General features: G+C 46.8%; 2 protein-coding genes across 3 annotated transcripts in view; both read right to left on the bottom strand.

Annotated features, from left to right (window-relative positions):
• The window catches only part of atp6ap1lb (ATPase H+ transporting accessory protein 1 like b), a 14,825-nt gene extending 6,696 nt beyond the window's left edge, over window positions 1-8,129 (bottom strand). Inside the window, exon 1 of one of the 2 annotated variants that reach the window (XM_086214926.1) lies at window positions 7,901-8,129. In XM_086214926.1, the coding sequence (XP_086071052.1) occupies window positions 7,901-8,034 (134 nt within the window). In that variant the 5' untranslated portion in view covers window positions 8,035-8,129. The remainder of the gene's footprint in view (window positions 1-7,900) is intronic. The other variant, XM_086214927.1, reaches the window with a different exon arrangement.
• Window positions 8,130-10,923: 2,794 nt separating this feature from the next.
• On the bottom strand, window positions 10,924-17,803 carry b4galt3 (UDP-Gal:betaGlcNAc beta 1,4- galactosyltransferase, polypeptide 3). Its single transcript, XM_086214925.1, is given in 8 exon segments — window positions 10,924-13,587; window positions 13,690-14,030; window positions 14,720-14,824; window positions 16,356-16,478; window positions 16,569-16,759; window positions 17,183-17,418; window positions 17,520-17,727; window positions 17,729-17,803. Coding segments are annotated over 8 exon segments (1,311 nt in total). The 3' UTR covers window positions 10,924-13,555.
• Between the last annotated feature and the right edge of the window lie 2,230 nt (window positions 17,804-20,033).

The raw sequence follows: 20,033 nt of genomic DNA, 5'->3' as shown, positions 1-20,033 counted from the left end.
AGACATCCACAAGCTGAATATACGTTCACCAAGTGGTCACAGGAAGTAAGCCTGACGGAAGAAACATCTGTTGATTCTTGTCACAATTTCTCCGTGTTGTACAGGAAGTGACATATGCGTACTTGTACTAGCGCCACCTAGTTTTAGCTGCGGTTTGTCTGTGTTAACCTCAGTGGAAGGTGAGGGCTGTCCAGTAAAACTGGATATCTGACAGAGGTAACTACCAAAACAAAGACAACAGCTGAAGCAAAAACTGAATGTCCCACGTCTCCAAACCTCAATTGGCTTTGCCCACATAATGTCACGAGCAACAGACGAGCTCAAGATCGCTGTCTGGGATGAAGGAGTCCAGGATGTGGGACTGACCCACATACTGTAGTCCAGAAGGGATGGAGAAGAGGAGGCACGTCTTCTTCCTTCACGTGGGTGCCCTAGCAGCTGTCCTACACTCTAGCTAAACCCCTCATAGCCTTGGACTTCTGGAAGTTAATCCTGATCCTTTTAACTGTCTAATTAAAGACGTCATACGCCAACCACTACACGGCCGTTGTACTTGTGGAGGTCCAGCCAGGCTGGGCTGATATGTCCTTGGTGATCATGGGGTTTTACAGCTAATCTCCACACAATAGCTAGGTATAATTAGCTTGTTAAAGGAAAACCAAAGATCTGTGGGAGTGAGCACGACAACTACCATCTGCCATGTTGTGTCACCTTAACTGGCCTTCCTTCTGTTGCTTTGGTTTCCAGCATCAGCCCAAAACCTCCAAAAGCATATTACATAAGCATGATTTCATGATCTTGTTGGAGGGACCATTCTAGACTAGGATGGCCTGAATATTCATACTAAGTTTAACAAGGGCGGTTGGTAGCCAGGTGTGTTTGTGACCCAGACGCTGTGGAAGCCGCCCCCTTTAGCGCAATCATCAATAGAGACCAACCTTAACCTGCATGTCGAGAGAAACTCCTAAAGGAAAGGTCTGTTTTAACCCTGAACTTCTTCATTCATGCACTTTCAAAGCCATCAGTTTCATTTTTCATCGAACACTTTCAACATTTGGAAGCCAACCAGGCTTGTGAGTGTTGGACGCTGCAAATAAACACGATTCTCAGTTGACTGCAGGTTTTTCTTTTTAATAAAGTCCTCTTTACTTGATGTTATCAGATTGTGCAGCTATGGTTCTCTTTGTGTTTCATTTGCCAGTCATGCTTGAAGATTTTAACAGTTGGATGGGATTTTAGCCAGATTCATGGAAAAGTGGGATCTTTGGACGTCAGTGTGATATTTTCTCTGACTGGCCAGGAGGCTTTATTGCTGGCTCATTCGTCGATGTGTCACACAGAACAACTCAAACAGTTTACAAGATTCTTTTTTTCCCTTCTAAATTAAATGAATTCAGGTGTCTTGGGGTTTTCTGACATTGGTAGAAATGTTGGTCCAGTTTGGTAAATGCAGATTTATTGGCAGATTTATAAATGACAGCAGTCTGGTGAAGTGAGCCGCCCAGCTGGTGCAGCTTCCACCTGGGCAATATTGTGTAGGTTAGTGCCAGGTGGATTAGGATTAGTGGTAAACACAGGCCACGTCTGCTGGATACCAACTCTGGAGGGACGCTGGCCGTGAACAAGATGAAGAGATTAACGCGTGATGTCACACTCTGCACCATTCAAGGGCTAATTGATGATTTTCACCAACCTCTGATATCGAGACTCCCAGGACAAACTGTTCACTAAAGTTTAAATTTGACCACCGTCCAAGCCAAGAGAGGCAGTCTGGGTCCCTGTGTTACATTTGTGTCCTCGCTGTTTCCTCGTAAACATCCTGAGACAAACATGGGATTTGATTTATCGCAGGGATTTTATGAGATGGGACCTTTAACCACCTGTACATCATCACTCCAGATACTTTTAGTACTTTTTCATTTCTTTTTATCATTTTTTTCTCATGGAGGTTGTACTTTACACATCCAAAAACAGCTGGGTCAGACTGTTTGAGTCCTCCAATAAAATGCCTCATTTCTTCTGTGGTCTTTTGTTACCAGCCGTAACCGCCCCTGGATTTTCACTTTGTGCCTGCGTGCGTGTGTGCGTGCGTGCGTGCGTGCGTGCGTGCGTGTGTGTGTGTGTGTGTGAGAGGACCAATTGCCAAAGAACTGGTCACTGTAGCATGAGAGAACTGATGGTTGCAAACACATCAGATTCTGAAGTCATCGCTGTGATTTCTCCGTTCGGTGGAACGGCGAGATGCTACTGCACTCACGCGACGGACCGACTGGGGTCTCCAACACTGATGTGCAGTGCGCTTCAAGAACTTTAATGTGAAGCACATTAGTGCGGCTCAGCCGTCTGTAAATGCGCACAGAAATAAAACTGACTTGACTTGATGTCGTTACCAAACAAGGCAGTCAGGGTGAGTGAAGGTTGCTGACTGCAGTTATCGGAAAAAAAAAAAGTGCTTGTTCTCAGGTGAGTGACTGATCCTTGAAAATGTTTTCGTCTCCCCCAGCAAAGGGACAAGCTCTTGAGTCAGGGACGTGTTGATTCCAGCTGTGACGGCGCTGGTGCCAGGTCACCCGCCGTCTCTGGAGCCACCAGGTGAGTTCCTTCAGTCAAGACACCAGAGTGAAATGAGCTTCAGTCTGGCTGACGACCACATGACCTGATCTCCAACCTGCTTCTTGGTGTGTTGCTACGTGCGCCAACATCATGACATGTATGAGCCTTTATTGAGCTCAGCTGAATAAATCAGTGTGTACTTTTCATTCATCATAAATAATGGGACAGTTTGTTTAAATGATTAAACAAATTACTTCTGTTTGACCAGATATGCTGACACTATGCTGACATCTGAATAAGAAAAATAAGGGCCACACACTAAATCATTTTAATCAAAATGGTAATGTGGCCAGCTGACACTTGTCAATCACAGGAGGGGGAGATGTTGGCCCAAGGCTACGTGTGTGAAAACATCAGTTTTACTTCAATATTGTGGTGCTGCGGAGATATCCTGACTACACGTCAAACGCTACTAATAAGAATGTAAAAGCTTTGCCTCTAATATGGTGAATCATATCGCAGTATCAGCCACGATACTCGTAAAATGGTTTGGCCCGAATAAACACAATAGGTGGCAAAGAATCCCATTTTTAGGAATTCCTGTAAGCGCTGGACACAGAGATGCTGTCAAGAGTCAATTATGTTCACGGTGCCCAACCCAACCACATGAGGCGGCGCTCCTTCCCCTGCACCTAACTGGGCCTCAGCAGGCTGGCGGGACCAGAGGTGTCTGTGTGTGCAAGCGTGAGCGTGTGGGTGCTAACTAAAGCCCGGCCGTTTGTTCTTGTGCCAGTTTCGCGAGGTCAGCAGCCCAGGACTGCTGCGGCCCCATCATTGGCTCAGCCTGTCACACGGTGCTTGGGTGCTGAACAGGCCCTTTATATAATCAAAGCCACTCCTTGGCTCACCTCGCTCCCTTCAACATGTCCTTTAATTTACACGCATGCGACTGTACAGACTCGCAGCCAACAGGAGACACGCGGCTGCCCAGATAAACAGCCTGACAGCTGCCCGACGATTCCTGTCAATATTTCACTCACTTTTTAGTTTCAATATATTTCACAATGTTTTCACAAGCTGGCGGCCTTACTCAGACGGGGGGGGGGGGGGGGGGGATCAGCTGTGTGCTGCTGAGCAAAGAGCAGGAAGGTGTCAAGGCTGCTCCCCGAGTCCTCTCAGCTTCAACCAGAGCCTCTGCACTCAGTAAACTGGGACCAGTCCCTTCAGCAGTGTCCCACTCAGCCACCGAGGTCACGCTTTCTCTGTCTCCCCATTTATTGTGTGTTTTCTTTTGTTTACTCACATCCCTTCACCTCCTGCCTCCTCGTTACCTTCCCTGGTGTATTTAGAGCCAACGATCCTTGTCCCTCCCTTTCCTGGGACCTGACCTTTAGGCATTCCTCGCCTGCTTTGTCTGCCTAAAGTCTGGACTACCTCTGATCCAAACCATTAGTAGGAAATACTGTTTTTCTACGTGAATAGTATTATTCAGCACTTAGCGCAGCTCCTGGTATACAGCTCACCCCTGGCCCTTATTTCTCGTCCCCACCCACTTGGTGCAGGGTGGTCATGGAGACTGTTTTATCATGAGGGCAGGCATCTCGTGATGTCCAGGAGAAATTTCAGCTACGTCCAGATGCTCCATCTTTGAAGGACTGTTCTAAAGACCCAGAACTGGATCCTCCTCTCAGAGAACATTTAAGGTTCCACCTGTGGATCCTCAACAGTCCTGGATCCCCATCAGTCCTGGATCCCCATCTGTCCTCTGCACATGCAGACGTGGAGTTTCTGAGGGTGTTTTTGGACAAACCCACTGACACTCACATTTAATTACTTAATTCCTTCAGAAAATCCATGGAATTGGAAATAAAATGTAATCTGCATGCATTTGTTGTTCATTGTGTGTGTGTGTGTGTGTGTGTGTTTAAATAAAACTAACCTATTTTCTGATAGTACTAATAAACAATTTGAGATGATGATTGACATTATAAAAGGGAAAATAGTACACATTTTAAAATTTTGGTCCATATATATAAATGTATATACACACACACACACACATATATATATATATATATATATGTGTGTGTGTATATATATATATATATATATATATATATATATATATATATATATATATATATATATATACACTGTGATAAACAGTGATTACAGTAAAGATACGTACAGTAGATAAGTACAGTCCTACATTTTGAAAGTAACTGGATACAAATTGAAAGTATACCTACTATTAATTTATCAAGTGAGACACAGATACTCAATATTAAAACTTCAACTGAGGAGAGATACTTTGCGACATAACTTATTTCCACTGTTTCTGAAACGACAGGACTGAAAGTGGGACCATTTCAGTGTTGCACATCTGCACACCCGCTGGTCTGGTCCAATGTGTCGTCATGTCTCGAGCCCCTGGAGAACCCGACCGATCCCTCCAAGCATGAGGAAGGATTCTGGTCTCGTGTGCGACTGGTAGTGGGTTATATTTTCCATGGGAATTGTGTTTTCATCAAAATATTAGAGCACCAACGGTCCTAATTACATAATCATGGGAGACGATTAGCCAGGAGGCAGTCCTTCTCAGTGTGTCTGACAACGTGGACGAGCTCTTCTCCTCAGATTTCTTTGTATTGTGCCTGCAGGACATTTCAATCCCAGATATTCTGTTTCCCAACGTACTCGAGCAACTGCTGTTGAAAGTAAAGTTAATCTCAGTATTACTGTTCGGGCATCTAGAATATAATCTACCTCCAGCCACTGCTGTACAAAGCGCTCAGTAGTTTTATGGTGTGTCTGAAAGGGCAGGAAAGCATGTCTTAATCCCACACTGGGCAGGTGCTGACCTATTAATAGATTTATTAGTCCAGATTAAGCTTTAGGCCTTTACTGAGTTGCACTCAGAGGCCCTGGTGGCATTTTGGTGTTGTTTTGATTGCAGTTTCTAATTTGACCACAGGTCAAGTGGCAGAGTGTTTAAATCGTCCCACATCTCTCAAATGTTGATACGCTGGTGTGATGAACAGGTGACCTCGTTAACAATATAAACGCAGGACGAAGCCCCCCCCCCCCCCGTTGTGAATCCGTTAAATAAACTGAGCATAAATTCATCAAGTTAAATTTGTTTAAAACTTCAACCCTTAATCTTTCCTTGAACTGACTGATTAATCCCAATACTGACCTCTAATCTGTGTCTATGTATGGGTTAGATAGTGTGTGGTTAACAGTTTTAAACAGTTTTAAACAGGTTTAAACAGGTTTAAACACGCTGACTTGTAATCGTGACACTCTTCTACTTTCTTGCACTGCTTTTCATCAAGATTCAAAAAGTCATCCGTCTCGGGGAAGACTCCACTCCAACGTCTCTCAGACTGGCTCATACTTCTGAGCGCGTCCGGCTGCGTTTGGAGCGACGCGTCGTGTGAAGTCTGCTGACCCATTTCCTCTTGAGCAGTGTCGGGGGCCATTTTTGGGATTGATTTTATGTAACTTGATTATTGTAATAAAGTCATGTTTACAAAAGCCAGGTTATGACGCACTGATATTTTTGAGGCTAATTGAATTCATTTGGCACAATTTTGACAAGTTTTGTTTAGTTTTGTCCACCTCTCGGACTTCTCTTTTGTCTTCACCACAAGTCTTCCAAAATCCAAATTATTTGCAACTAGCCACTAACCAAACCAAACCGAACCTCATCCAGTTTCCGTCTGCTGCCTCCTGTCGCTCTCTCATTCCGTTCGGATGAGTGAGGAGGTCATTTCCAAAATTGCAACTTGGTCTTTTGACCCTTAATCTGGCCCCATATTTGCTTCATATTCATTTGCAGCAGGACTGTATTATGCAATGATTGTTTCATTTTACTACAGAGATTATCACAGTTACATAAATAAGCGTAGATGCGCAAATGTATTCAGGGGCTCCGGACTTGTAGTTTTAATATTTTAACACATGTCCACAGTAGAGAAAATGCTATTTAAAAAACCAAAAATAAAAACTGTGAGCATGAACAGCGAACACACCAGAAAAAGATGTAACCTTACAGAGGGGCTGTCTGGATAATCTTTTTTACACATTTGTTAATTGGCTGATACAAATCTAGCTTGTATCCAACATGCCATCACACTTGACTAACCACAGAAAATTGGGCCCTGCAGAGCACTTCCTCCTCATTATCTCCCTACAGTTGACGTGCAGTAGAGGCTTCTACCTCAGAGAACCTTTTATTCTACACTTCCAACCAATGCTATGCACTCCACAAGGCCTGTGACAGGGAAGACATGAAAGGCTGCTCTTATATAACAGTGTCTTGGAGTGTGTCACAGCTGAGGCTTTGACTGGGGACAGGAGTGCTTACGTTCCAGAGGTACGTACAAACTTTGATGCGCCGAATGCAATCGGACCCCCGGGGAAATGAATCGAGTCCTTTCTAATGTGAGGGACTGTGGTGAAAAGTTGTGATGTCAGGTTTCTTGCAAACTTGATTATTTGTGCAGTAAACAAAAGCATGATGGGGGGGGGGGGGGGGGCTTGGTGGGACAGTAACAAGGCTTGTTGTAGAAATTGCAGCATATTCTGACCTCTGAGGCTCTGCTCTCCAGAGGATTGTGTGAGCCATCATGCATGGCAGAGGTTCAAGAGCCTTACATGGCTTTGGCACCACACAGGCGGTCTTTGCTGTGATGACCCTGTAAGCAGCCCTGGCTGCCGGCTCAGTCCAGCCCTGGGACACTGGTCAGAGGGCCTCTTCATTTGAGCCCTGAATATTTTATCCAGATCTGACCTGCAGGACTGCATGGGCATTATGCAGACATGGTCGGCTAGAATTCCCTCATCCAAGCTTCCTCTCTCTCTCTCTCTGTCTCCCTCACTGCCTCTTTCTCTCTCACCCCTCCCTCTCCCCCTCTCAAAGACTGCATCAGTAAATAGACCCCAACAGACCATCCCTGATGCATCCTCTCCTCTCCTCCCTGTCCCATCCTTGTTTACCTTCCCTCTCTCCCTTTCCTCTCTGTCCCCCTCCTGCGGGCCTGCTGCTCCAGCCTCATTTAGCTGCCAGACCAACACTACTGTAGACAACAGCCTCGTCCGTGATCGATGAGCAGCGTCTGATGCAGTCCCCAAGACAAGGCTGAGACAAACAAAGCCTTGCAGCTCGGCTCTCTCACACACACCAATACTGTCCAGAGTCACAATTCATGATACGCCCAAGGTGAGATGGGGAAGGGAGAAGGGAGGGAGGTGAAGGAAAGAAAGAACCTAGGATGCCCCCCCTCCTCACAGACACAGACACACACACTTCTTCTCTTCACAGCGGTAGAGAGGATGGATTTACCTTCTGTCCAATATTTCAGGCACTTCTTCATAGATGAGTCCTGGCTGCAACTCCTCCTCCGTGAAGGAGAGTCCAGGCTGGCTGAGAGCAGACAGCAAGGCGAAGGAGCACAGGAGGAATGCGTGTGCAGCCATTGAGACAATGAGAGGAGACTGCCGCTGGTTGAGCTCCGCTTCATAATCTGCTCTCCTAGCAGCGCTCGACTCCCAGCTCCTCCGACTGGCAGCCACCATAGCCAATCACCAGCGAGCAGAGACGATCGGCGTGCGTCACAGTCCCCTCACTGCACCTCCCTCCGCTTCCTCTCCTCCTCTCCCCCTCCGCACTCTCCTCTCTGTTATCCTCCCTCTGCCTCTTTCACTCTGCTCACCCTCCCAGATCCACTCCTGTGCTCTCTATCCTCTCTGCCTCTCTTTCATACACACATAGCTGCAGGCCAGCCCTACATATAGACGGCATCTCATTCCTTTCATCTCATCATACCTATGCTGCCTACAAGCATCACACACATGCATATCCCACACACACGTTGGCACACACCTGCGCACACACACACACACATACACACGCACTCACACCCCTGTGGAAAATCACCTGGGAATGTCAAGGTCAGATTGTGTAGCAGGAGAAGAGGATGTTGACATGGCCAGAGAAAAAAAAAAAACCATAGCCACGACTGCGTGACCTAGATCTCCAGTGTGCTGCCACAATAGCAGAATTAATTCACTTGATCTATGTGTTGTTGTGAGCACTGAGAGAGCCTGCAGCTGAGGAAATTGTCCACTGAGGCTGCAAATATGGATGACAGCAGCAGCTGAGCAGCGCTGGGATGCGACGGAGCGAGGGTGCAACCCTGACGACCCTGACGACTGATCCCGTTTCCTCCTAATGGTTTATCCTCTGTGCCAATGATGCCTCAGGATCTTGATGCATCATCTCATATACTTAATTCTCAGATCCAATGAGATGATGAATTTGAGAGCAGAACATTGAGGGCTTATATAAGCAAATGTTGTGACCTACAATCATGGTAGATTTTCACATCGATGCATGGCAGTGAGTCACTCTGAGGTGGTGACGTCTGCTGTAAATCACTAAAAACATCTCTTTTGTCCCCTTCAAAAATTGTAAAAACATCACTTTGTACTGGAGCTCCAATTAAACTCTGATTCTTACCAGAACTTCTCCACACAAAACAGAACTTTTCCACACAACTACTGATGGGTAATAAATGACACTACAATGTAAAATAACACATTTTAAACTATCTTTAAACTAAATTCTAAGATTCCGCAGCTCTTAAACAAATGTCGAATCCAAACATGTAATCCTGAGACGCTGTGTTCATGCGTGTAGTTCAGGGAGTTCCGTGACCTGCGTAAGATTATAAACAAAACTGCAGTTTAGTACGTGGCTTTACATGTGTTTGCTCACGGAGGCAGGGACTCATTGTAGTTGATCATTAATGTTTTTAATTACTGAGCAAAATATTTCATTACCAAAGAAACAGAGCACGTAGACTCTAGCTAGCTACGGCGCGAGATCCATGCTAGCCAACTAGCTAGATAGCTATAAATAATTTGAACAGGGCAGAAGTTGCCACACATTACCACAAAATGTATATTTGCAGGTGAAAAATCCAGAGATGAAATGCATTCCAGCATTTCCATTCATCACCATCAGAATCTGCATTGTTGCCACATCGCGAAGGGTTTGTTCCGGTGTACGTGGTCGCAACCAAACAACGTGGAGTTAAGGAGAAGTAATGCAGTATTAAAACAAGTACTTACAAAGCTGACCATGACAACACAGCCGTGGACATGATCCCCTCTGTGTTGAAAGTGACACGTCTCCTCAAATTTGTCAAATATCACCTGGACTGTAACCTGTAAGCTTCACCTCTGATGGCGTTTCCCTCCCTGGTGAACATTTGTGAGCAGCTTTTGGGGAAAATATACATCCACCCTTGTATGGTTGAATGCTTACAAATGTCAAGTGTGTGTGTGTGTGTGTGTGTGTGTGTGTGTGTGTGTGTGTGCGCGCGCGTTTGTGTGTGTGCGCGCGTGCGCTAACAGGGCTTTTAAGTATTGCTGAGGTCAGGAGAGGTCAACTGTGTCTCCCAGGCCACACAGTAACAGGAGGTGACTGGAGGCTGCCTCAGCCCTCTCAGTCCGCCTGCCACAGTCACTTCAGCGGGCCAGTGTGTCAGTCTACTGGAGGCAAAGTGCAAACTAGACCGTCACGGCTGTCAGTGACATTATCCAGAACAACAAGACATCCAGGTGTGGTGGCTGTAGTTAGAGGCTTTTGTGCCTTGATGTCTCACATTAGCCCATGATTGGTGATCAGGATTAGCTGTCCCAACAATTCCTTGTCAAATTATTCTTTCGTGGTGACTTCTGAACGCGCTCCAGGGGAACGGTTGTTCCAAAGGTTTACCAGCGTCGACCCAAAACAGTAATTGGAAAATATGTGACGGCCGAGTGCTTTCATATTGCCTCTGTGAATCCAATTCCACAGGCGTCTCTGCTCGGTTTTGAAGCTGAACTCGGTGTCGAGCTGCGCTGGATTGAGACTCCGTTTGTTCACCATTCCACGAGTTTGTGTTGGCCCTCTCGTGGTGAGTCATCCAGCCTCCGAGATTATGAAACAGATCGAACAGAAAAGGCTGGTGGTCACTGACTATTTATAGTATGATCTCACATCCCACTTGATAATCCTGCTCTTTATGCCCACATAGAACAGTGGGGCTTGGAGGATGATGTAAGAGGTGAGTGCAGTTTGATAGCATGTGTTGGTGATATATGACTGCTAATCTACCGAGAGCATCCGATCCTTCTAAGCTGTTGCAACATTAATCAAAACACTTAATCTCTTATTTTCAAGTTGTCGGAGGTGCATCGCTTAAACATGTAAGTGCATTTATAGAAGCATGTAGATTCATATGAGCATCGCCACATGTATGTAAGAGGCAGGAAGATATTTTGTTTAGAAAACAGAGACATTTCTGATTATGTGTTTTATTGGAATACATATTTGCTTCATGTCATTACACCTTCCATCAGATACACCGTGAAGTGCTTCTGTTGCCTTTTTTGCTGATCTTGCACTCTACTCAAGCACCCACACACACACGCACACACACACACACATGCACGCACGCGCACACACGCAATCTTTCATCGCCAGGTCAGTCTGAGATGACGAGCTCCATCACCACCTGATTCAAATGGTCTTCCACTGAAATGTTGTGATGTCTGAACCAGTTCTCAGTTGCTATGGTTACATAAACATCCCACCTTGCAAAATTGCATTGTTCTCAAACAACCTGTTCATGTTTACATAATTACCAAGTTATTTTATGACCGAATGAAGTTTCTTATAAAAAAATGTCACCGCAACTTCCTAATCCTGACTGAAGTTGCATTCAACTTGCACACATGTGAAATATTTTATAAAATCTAGCCTATTTATTAAATATAGAACCATCTCAGGTAAGCTCACACTTTGCTGATTAATCTGCTGAGATTACATAATGTCCTTAAAAGCATTCACTTTCACCGCTTCATTGTCCCCAGATATATTATGAATGGAGGTTACGTTATCTAATAATAATCTAAGTGATTATATCATAAAATACTAAGAAATTAGGCCTTATTTTCTCTCTATATACTCAGTCAAGACAATCTGTACAGCACTTTTTAAACAGCTAATATTTCCTCAATAAATAAACAGAGTCCTCCTATAAAACTATATCCATTCATAAAACTCTCCCCATGTAGTTTTTGGTTGCAGTCAGATTCAGAGTACGCCTTTAAGCTGCCGGAATCGATCATGTGATACTACGTAAATAAAAACCCTCCACACAGAGCAATGCAAAGATGTGATTGGCTGAAACCTGTGAATGGCCAACATTAATGATTAACATTCATGTCACAACACTGCAGTTTCATTCAGGCCTGGGTTCCTCTGGCTGGCGTTATGCCAGACGGGGCCACTTGATGGCGCTCACCCATCACCAAGCCTTCAAACCTTAAAATGGGTTCATGTCATGAGGCACAATGTTGACTTAAGAAACGTGGAGATGCGGTATAAAGGGATAATATTCTACAATGGAGCAGGGCGCCTAAAACCCTGGAACACACCCGCACTGCAAAATCAATGTCTTAGCATTTCGCTCTTCAGAGAGACTCCATAAATACAATCAAATACATTCAGATTACCATTAGTAGTACATGACCTGCTAACATGATAAAAAACACAAGTCCACACCATAAAAGTAGCATAACAACATGTCATTTCTCAAGCTATGTAATTATACAGTTCACCATTAGCAGCAAGACCCCCCCCCCCCCAACTCCACACTTAAATTCCCCTCACAGAAGTTTTACTGGGCTGAAAACTCAAAATGATACATTCTAAATGGCTGTTGTGGAAACTAAACCGAACATCGGAGACGTGAGTGGCTTTTTGATTGTTTGTCTGTCAACCTGCATGTCACCTACATGTTAGCTGCATGCTAGCTGCACGTTCTACCTGCATGTTAGCTGCATGTTAGCTGCATGCTAGCTGCACCTGCTTCTCTGGTAGCTCTCAGCATTGCATGTTCTTTCTGAAACCTGGGTTTCCTTTGTCTTTGTCTCCTTTCTGTCAAGAATCAATTGATTTCAAATGGATGGAGCAGGACAAGGAGTGGCAGACTCTCATTTTCACATTTAGATGCATCTGGGTTTTACACGATGTACCGAAACACCCTGTGAGGACGTCAGACCTTCTAGTAAACCTACATCTATACACGGGGCTTGAATTATCACGTTGGAACGAGCGGCGATTAGTGATACATGTCGAATATTGTCTGCAAGTTTGCTTTTTCCTTGCTAGTAAAAGGAAAAATTCACAGATAATATCAGAAGCACAGGTCTATTCAAGACTGAAGTCAACTCAACAACAACTATCATGCCAAGTGTATGATTATCTGACAGGCCTAAGATGCTCATGGTAATATTACCTCACGGGGTTTGTGGATGGACCAAGAACTCCCAATGATTTGATTGTCTTGAAACTAAAACTCAGAGTTGAGACAGAGAGAGGGAGTGAGAGACAGAGAGAGGGAGACAGGGAGAGAGAGAGAGACAGAGAGTGAGACAGAGAGAGAGAGAGAGACAGAGAGTGAGACAGAGAGAGAGAGAGGCACCAGACTGAACGGAATGATGGGCCAAACAAACCAGTAAACAAATACAGACGTTTTTCTATAGAAATATAAACTCTAGAACAAGCTGACAACTGAGGCGTTGGCCAGCACTCATCGATGCACTCACACACATATAAAATGGCAGTCCTGGAACAAATACTTGCTCTGATCTAGAATCAGCTTTACCCTCCCTGCTCTTTGCCTCAAGGGAGGAGGATAAAGTTGAGCCCCGCACAGAGTCTTAAAGGAACTATACCAGTCTATAAAAGCGCATAAAAGAGAGAAGGCACAGAAACACAAGCCCACCGTGGCGTGGGGTCAACCGTGGGACAGCAGCAGTGTTCTGGGAGCAGACTGGACGATGCTGCAGATGTTTCTTTGCTGTCAACTCTACCTGGAAGATGGTCTTCTGGCCCAGTCAGGTTTGACTCATGTCAGTCACTGCAGTCACAATCACAGGATGATCAACCACGAGGAGGCCTCCCTGAACGCAACGCTGGAGACAAAGATGCATGACTGAGCTCTCAAAGCTGGTGTAAGGTCACATCGGACAGGGAGGAAGTCCTCCTCTGACACACCTCTTTCTATTTCATCACACCTGTTTCCTCCTGTGCAGTTTGATTTGCCGCCTTTGACTGCACCGCTTCTGTCTTTGCGCCACTCAGCTTGGCCACTGGGAGGTTTACCGGCGCAGCAGCTTTGCCGTCTTGCGTCTTCCTCACTTCGGGGCCTCCACTCTTGCCTGAGCCCCGTTGGTGGACAGGGGTGGTTGTTTTCATGGGAACGGGGGCTTTCCCCTGAGGTGGATGGGGGTCTTCTCCGATGTTGACGGTGAGGTTGGTGTAGAGGGGCTCCAGCTCTTTGGAGAGGAGCTCATAAGTGAGCGAGTTGAGGCCGTCAGAGCGCCAGTTAAGTCTGGTCCTTTTCAGGAGGTCAAATCTATGATGACACACAGAATTTCAGGGTCAAGCTCAGACCAGACTCACATGGTTCTCTTTAAAGGTTCTCCTGGCATTGAAGAACAGGGACCATCCGTCAAAATTCAAGAGTGGTGTGATAACATTTGAGGATATTTATTTCAGCATTTGGCTCCCAGGAAGGTCTGGACCAGTGACCTACACCTGTTCGTGGTCTTGGGAAGACGGTCCATGAGCAGACTTTGCTGATACTCTGTATGTTCATATGTGATATCCACAGTCTGAGTACTTTCAAGTTGATGTGATACTTGTATCTTCCCTTAGAGCTGATTTGCAGGACTATTCTTCATCATGAAAATCTGCCCAAAGCTTTCTAGCCGACTGCTTTAAATCAAAACATGAAGGGAGAAAGAGCAAACCGCCAGAGACCGTAGCTGACAGGTTTGTCTCTAGGATAAACTGAGGCATGGAAGAGTGGTAATTTTTCCTTATATGATGCAAGTGTGTGTGTGTGTGTGTGTGTGTGTGTGAGTGTGAGTGTGAGTGTGTGTGGGGGGATAGAGAGAGACTTTGTTCTGTCCTCTCTTTGACTAACCTTCAAAGAGCTTAAGGTTATAATTAAGTTAAGTGAGGGTCAGTGAAGGGTCGGGGTTGAGATAAGGGACAAGAGAAAACATGATGTGAATGAAGTACTCAGTACAAAGTGTGTACCTGCGTGGATTCTGCTCATTGCCTTGGTCTCCTCTGTGCTTGATCATTTTGTAATGACCGATGGCCACTGGAGGGCGCACAATCTTCATTCCTGACAGTCGCACTCTGGGTGGGCATCAGACAACAGGTGTCAACAGATCAACAGCACAAACCAGCCATATTATATATACGTGTATGAAAATATATATTGGTGTCACATCAGTTACACTTCTAAGTGCATCAAACCTGTTTAAGAAAAAATAAAAATGGGAGGAAAAACATGGAGAATTGTGGTGATGATGGTTTCCCGTCTCCCATCTCTGGTCCTCCACCTCCAGTGATCTGAGTCACATGAACACGCCACTGAAGCTGGGAGCATTCAGTTTGTGAGGCAGTTCAAGTTGCAAACATCATGCAGAACAACTAAAACATCCCAAATGGAAAGGAGGACTAGTCTGGTACTACCGGTCCTGTCCAGGCTCGTGGTTTTTGTGTTGCCCTCCTAGTTCACCTGCTCTGTGCCTCTCTCCTCCACACCTGCCCTGCATCTGCCCTCATCAGCAGCTGTCCCACCAATCAGCTGCTCGCCAGAGGCCTGCACCACTGACGAAGAACTTAGACCAGCAAGGGGGAGAAAATAACTGATCACCCACTGAGACACCGACACACAGCATTCTCCGCCATTAGGGACTAAAAAACTTAGTAGAGAAATGGGCAAATATGTGGTAACCTGACAAGGAACGTGATGGTGCCCTTCTGACTCCACGCTGGCTTCCTGCTCACCTTGACTGTTCCTGTAAACGTTCCAATCGTGGATCCTCTCCAAAGCAGCTGTGCAGGAGTTCCCCTCGAGAACGTCTACACTCTCTGCTACGAAGTTCAACATATCCACACTATCTTTGAATAAACTGGCTTGACAACACCTAAAAACCCTGAAGAACTTCATGACCTCAAGACATCTGATCACAAACATAAAGATGATCATCATAAATCTGTAATCAGCTGTTCGAAACCCAGTTGCTGCAGCCACAGTCAGCAGCTGGAAACAAAGGAGTGAATGTGAGTCAACAGGCTTCAGCACTGCTTCATCATTAAGCCACAAGAAGACATCACCACAAGTGTGCATTCCGTGAAATGAATAGGCTGCATTAATGTGTTCTTATGGCGTGTGAGTGAATATTAGCAGGCCTGGCGGTGCTAAACGCTCTAGTAAGAAGCATTAAAGTGATCCATTCCATCTTGCTTGCACTGTAACGCTTCGTCTTGGATGGTAATGTATGTGCTGCATTTAGTGCCTCTCATCACAGATTACCAAACACTAAAAGAGCCAGAGAGTGGAGAGAGGGGACCATGGCGGCGGAGTGAGAGAAGCCTGAAAACTGCATGTGAACTTACTCACTGAGAGCACTCCAACACAGCGAGCCACAGCGGTGGGAGGGGGCATGAAGATGAAGGATGATCTTAGGTCACATAGAATACGAGTAAAAACAAGGAAAACTGTGGAGAACTGAAACCGTAAACATGTGAAAAGGATGAATGAATAAAGGAAAAGACAGGAAGAACGGCACACGAGCTTGAAATGGCCGTGTTCGTGGGTGCGGATACACAGTTTACTGTTCACTCTGCGGTCATGCAACATGAGGATCATCCTCTTCACCTGGCAGCGATGTCATCATCCTCCCCCCCCCAGCCCCAGTACTGGTTCGGGAAGCCATTCATCTTCATATACTGGTCTGGGGTGACTGCAGACACCCCCCCAAAATACTGTGGATAGGGTAGCCTGGGAGGGGGCACATCAGCATAACACACCCTTTTACATCATTTCTCTGGACGCCGTTATACAGTGAATACTCCAACACGCTGCATTCACCTGTATCTGAACTTGTCCATGGCCACGGACAGGTGCGTGGGAAACTGTCTGTGGCAGGTGTAGGTGTTGTGGTCGTTCTCAGGCAGCAGGTCCACGTCATGCAGGAAGATGCAGCTCCAGTCTTCATCTCTGAGGGCTTCCCGCACCCCAACGTTTAGCAGCTTGGCTCGGTTGAAAGTACCGTTCCCCCACTGGAGTCAAGCACAGACGGGTCAAGAATGTGGACAAAGAAAAAGCTTCTGTTCGCAAGGCCGACATTTTGAGATTCCTGAGCAGGACAAAAATTACACTGAATAATATGAAACACAAAACTTGTAGATTCCAATCCATCATTCTTAGCGATCTACCAGCGATCAAACATCTGCATCAATATGTTCTCAAACACATCTGTCACCCAAACCCTTAAAGTTATGTTGAATAATGAAAATACATAACTGCAGTTGTAAAAGATATCCCGTAAGAAGTAGTAACACATTCAAGTATATAAGGATACTTCTTCCATGTAATTCTACTTTGTATTACTGACAAAGGTGATAAACCTGCATCAAACGTCCTCATGCAGAGACACCCTGACGCCACCAGGCACGCTTCCTCCCAGCAACCAGCCGACTGACCTGCTGCACGATGTAGATGCTGTAGTGGATCTGCTGCCTCTGCAGGAAGGGGTGGAGGTGATAGAGGAGCGCACGCAGGTGCGTCTGCCGGTTCCGGTACGGTACCACAATGGCGGTGTGGTGGCGGGGTTCACAGTCTGGGGGACGGTACCGTCCCCCTGGTAGCACTAAGGGGTTCCTCTGTCTGATCTCCTCCAAAGTCAGAGGAGAGAAAAGATGGACTGACACGGGTCCGACTGTCGGGACAGAAAACGTGGTAGTTGAATGTTACTGTCAGGCTCTTGTCTACCAGGATCAGGTCCTGAATGATGTATAAATGTGGGAAACAGAACCTCACCCAGCAGCGGGGAGGGGATCTGACAGTCTCTCAGCGGTGGTCCTGTGGCAGGGGGTCCAGTGCCAGAGTTACGGGGTGGGGGAGGAGGTGCTCCCAGATGACTGAGGTTGGTGTAGACATCGTGGGGTCGAGAGTAGTCGAATTCTGGCTCTGTGGTGTGAACTAGGACAGACACCAATCCCCTGAAGCCCCCCAGGGAGAAATAGAGCAACGAAGGCAAACTGGAAGCCCACCAGCAAGGCCAGTGTGCAGGGGGAGTCCAGAGAGCGCCCACAGCACGCCATGACAGACACGGACATACAGTGGAGTCCCAGGTGAATTCGATGGGAGGAGTGATGGAGAAAGCAAGTGGTAGCTGGAGGAGGGGGAGGAGGAAGGAGGAGGAGGAGGAAGGAGGAGAGGCAGGAGGAGGAGGGGATGGAGGCAGCGCTGCTGAGTGCAGGCTCAGGTGTGCAGGAGTTTGCTGAGCATCTGTAGGAAGGACTGGCAGTCGCGGTGAAGCTCAGTCTGCACTGCCATCACCCCTCCCCCCCACCACAGACTGAGAAACAAGAAGCAGTTTTGTTGGTAACGACAATGTGATCGTAGTATTGTTGCTGCAGTACTGAATACTACGTGGTACCTGCTTTTACAAGGGTTTAATCAGAGCCGGTGACAGGAAGTGTTCACTCCACCTCGGTCCTCCTCTTCCTCCTTTATCATCATGCACTCTGCAAAACAAAACCTGAATGAGTCACAACGCACGAGCAGATCCGTCTCCCTGCAGTAAACTAATTAAGCTGCTGAATGATAAGCAGCCACAGGCAAACGTCACGACTGCCTCTTTATTCAGACAGAAATAATTCAGCTCTGACAGATTCCAGGGGTCGTCGCTGACCAGGTCCCTGACCAGGTCCCTGGACGTCCGCACAGCCGCGGGCGGGAGCTCTGCAGCCTCCGCCTGGCTGCTGCTGACACACCGCGGCTGAGGAGCGCAGCAGCAGCAGCCATGGTAGCCTACCAGACAGGTGATTAGCCTATCAGCATCGGGCCTGTGCAGCCAATCAGCTGCTTCCATGCATAAAGCCACCGCTGCTTGATAGCTGGCTGCTAAATGTCGCAATTTGGCCACGAACGCGTATTTCTCCCATTGTTCCTGTCGCCTGCTGACGAGCTCAGCTGCACCCACCGACTCACCAGCTCATCTCTGCGACACTTAAATCCAGCCTCCGGCTCCCGCGTCGGAGAAACGACGGGCCGCTGCCACGGAGAACAGGCGATGGACCAGAAAATACGGTGATTCGGTGCCGCTGGTCGCTCCTCCTCCTCCTGACCCGCTCATCGAGGCGAAATCCGTCCGTGGGTGCTGGTGGGCCGCTGCAGACGCGCTCACACGCAAGAGCATCGCCGCATATCCGTCCAGTGTCAACACGGCAAGTGCACTGTGGCGCCGGGCTGGAGCGCTGCTGGGTGGATGGGCGCACCGCGGTGACGCAGCCAGCGCCACTTTTGAAAACGCGCTCTCAGTGCAGCTCTCGTGCTTTGTGTAACGGGGATGAACTGCACTTTTAGATGCTTCACGTGGAAGATGACGCAGCACTTTGAGAGGATACGAAGCTTCAGCTACGGAAGATCTGCAGTCGCAAACCTGAGAATAAAAATAACGAGGTCTCAACTCTTAAATCTCCACCGTAAACGCTGACGTGTGCTGGCGAGGAGCCGTGCGGGCGGCCTGCCCCATCATACACACACACACACACATATATAGTATCTAAAGGGGCCGTATGTCACCATGTTTGCACCATTTCTAAAGCAAAAATACAGAACCTGAACCAAACCTACTGGAACGGGAATCAGGAGCCTTGAGGAGTTCGCTTGTGGGCGTGTTTCTACCTCTGTTTGTTTGTATTTTGTTTCTGGCCCCGCCAGTGACCCTCAGGGGGCCTGTCTGTATTTCTATGATCATGCGGTCGATAAAATGGATTCCACTGCTATTTTAAAGACTTCACATTCATCTTCCACACATCTGCAGACCTCTGTGTGGTACATTTAAGTCACAGTTGTATAGCACCAACTAGTGGCTGCAGGAAGAAAGCACAACCTGGTTCCAGCCTACACTGGGGGCTGTTTAGGGTAGAAAGACCATGGTATTAAAACAGCAAAAACATTAAGTGACATCATTTGAGGTTGGTGAACTCGGGGCTGATGAACGCCATCAAGCACATCAGTGGATCAGACCCGAACCCTTTTCCTCAGAGTCAACATGAACAACTCAGAGCTGACAAATACGTGAGCGTGTTCCCGTTCGGACGTGGACTGGGAATCGTCATAGCTTAAATGCACGTGTTTGCCGTCCTCCGAGGAGGCAAACCAGAAGATGGACACGCTCCTCTGCCGGGTGTCTGATATCTACCACCTCATCGCGCTCCGAGGAGGACGGGACAGAAATGTATTTCTTAAAGGTTTGGTGTCTTTCTTTAAGCTAGTTTATCTTTAGCTAAGTTGTTTGATTCACTCATTAAAATGTTTTCCATT

The sequence above is a fragment of the Aulostomus chinensis genome, chromosome 9, assembly GCF_037954235.1.
Source record: "Aulostomus chinensis isolate RoL2024-O1b breed Wild chromosome 9, RoL_Achi_v1.0, whole genome shotgun sequence".
NCBI classification, from domain to species: Eukaryota; Metazoa; Chordata; class Actinopteri; order Syngnathiformes; family Aulostomidae; genus Aulostomus; species Aulostomus chinensis.
This window is presented reverse-complemented; position numbering and strand designations above follow the sequence as displayed.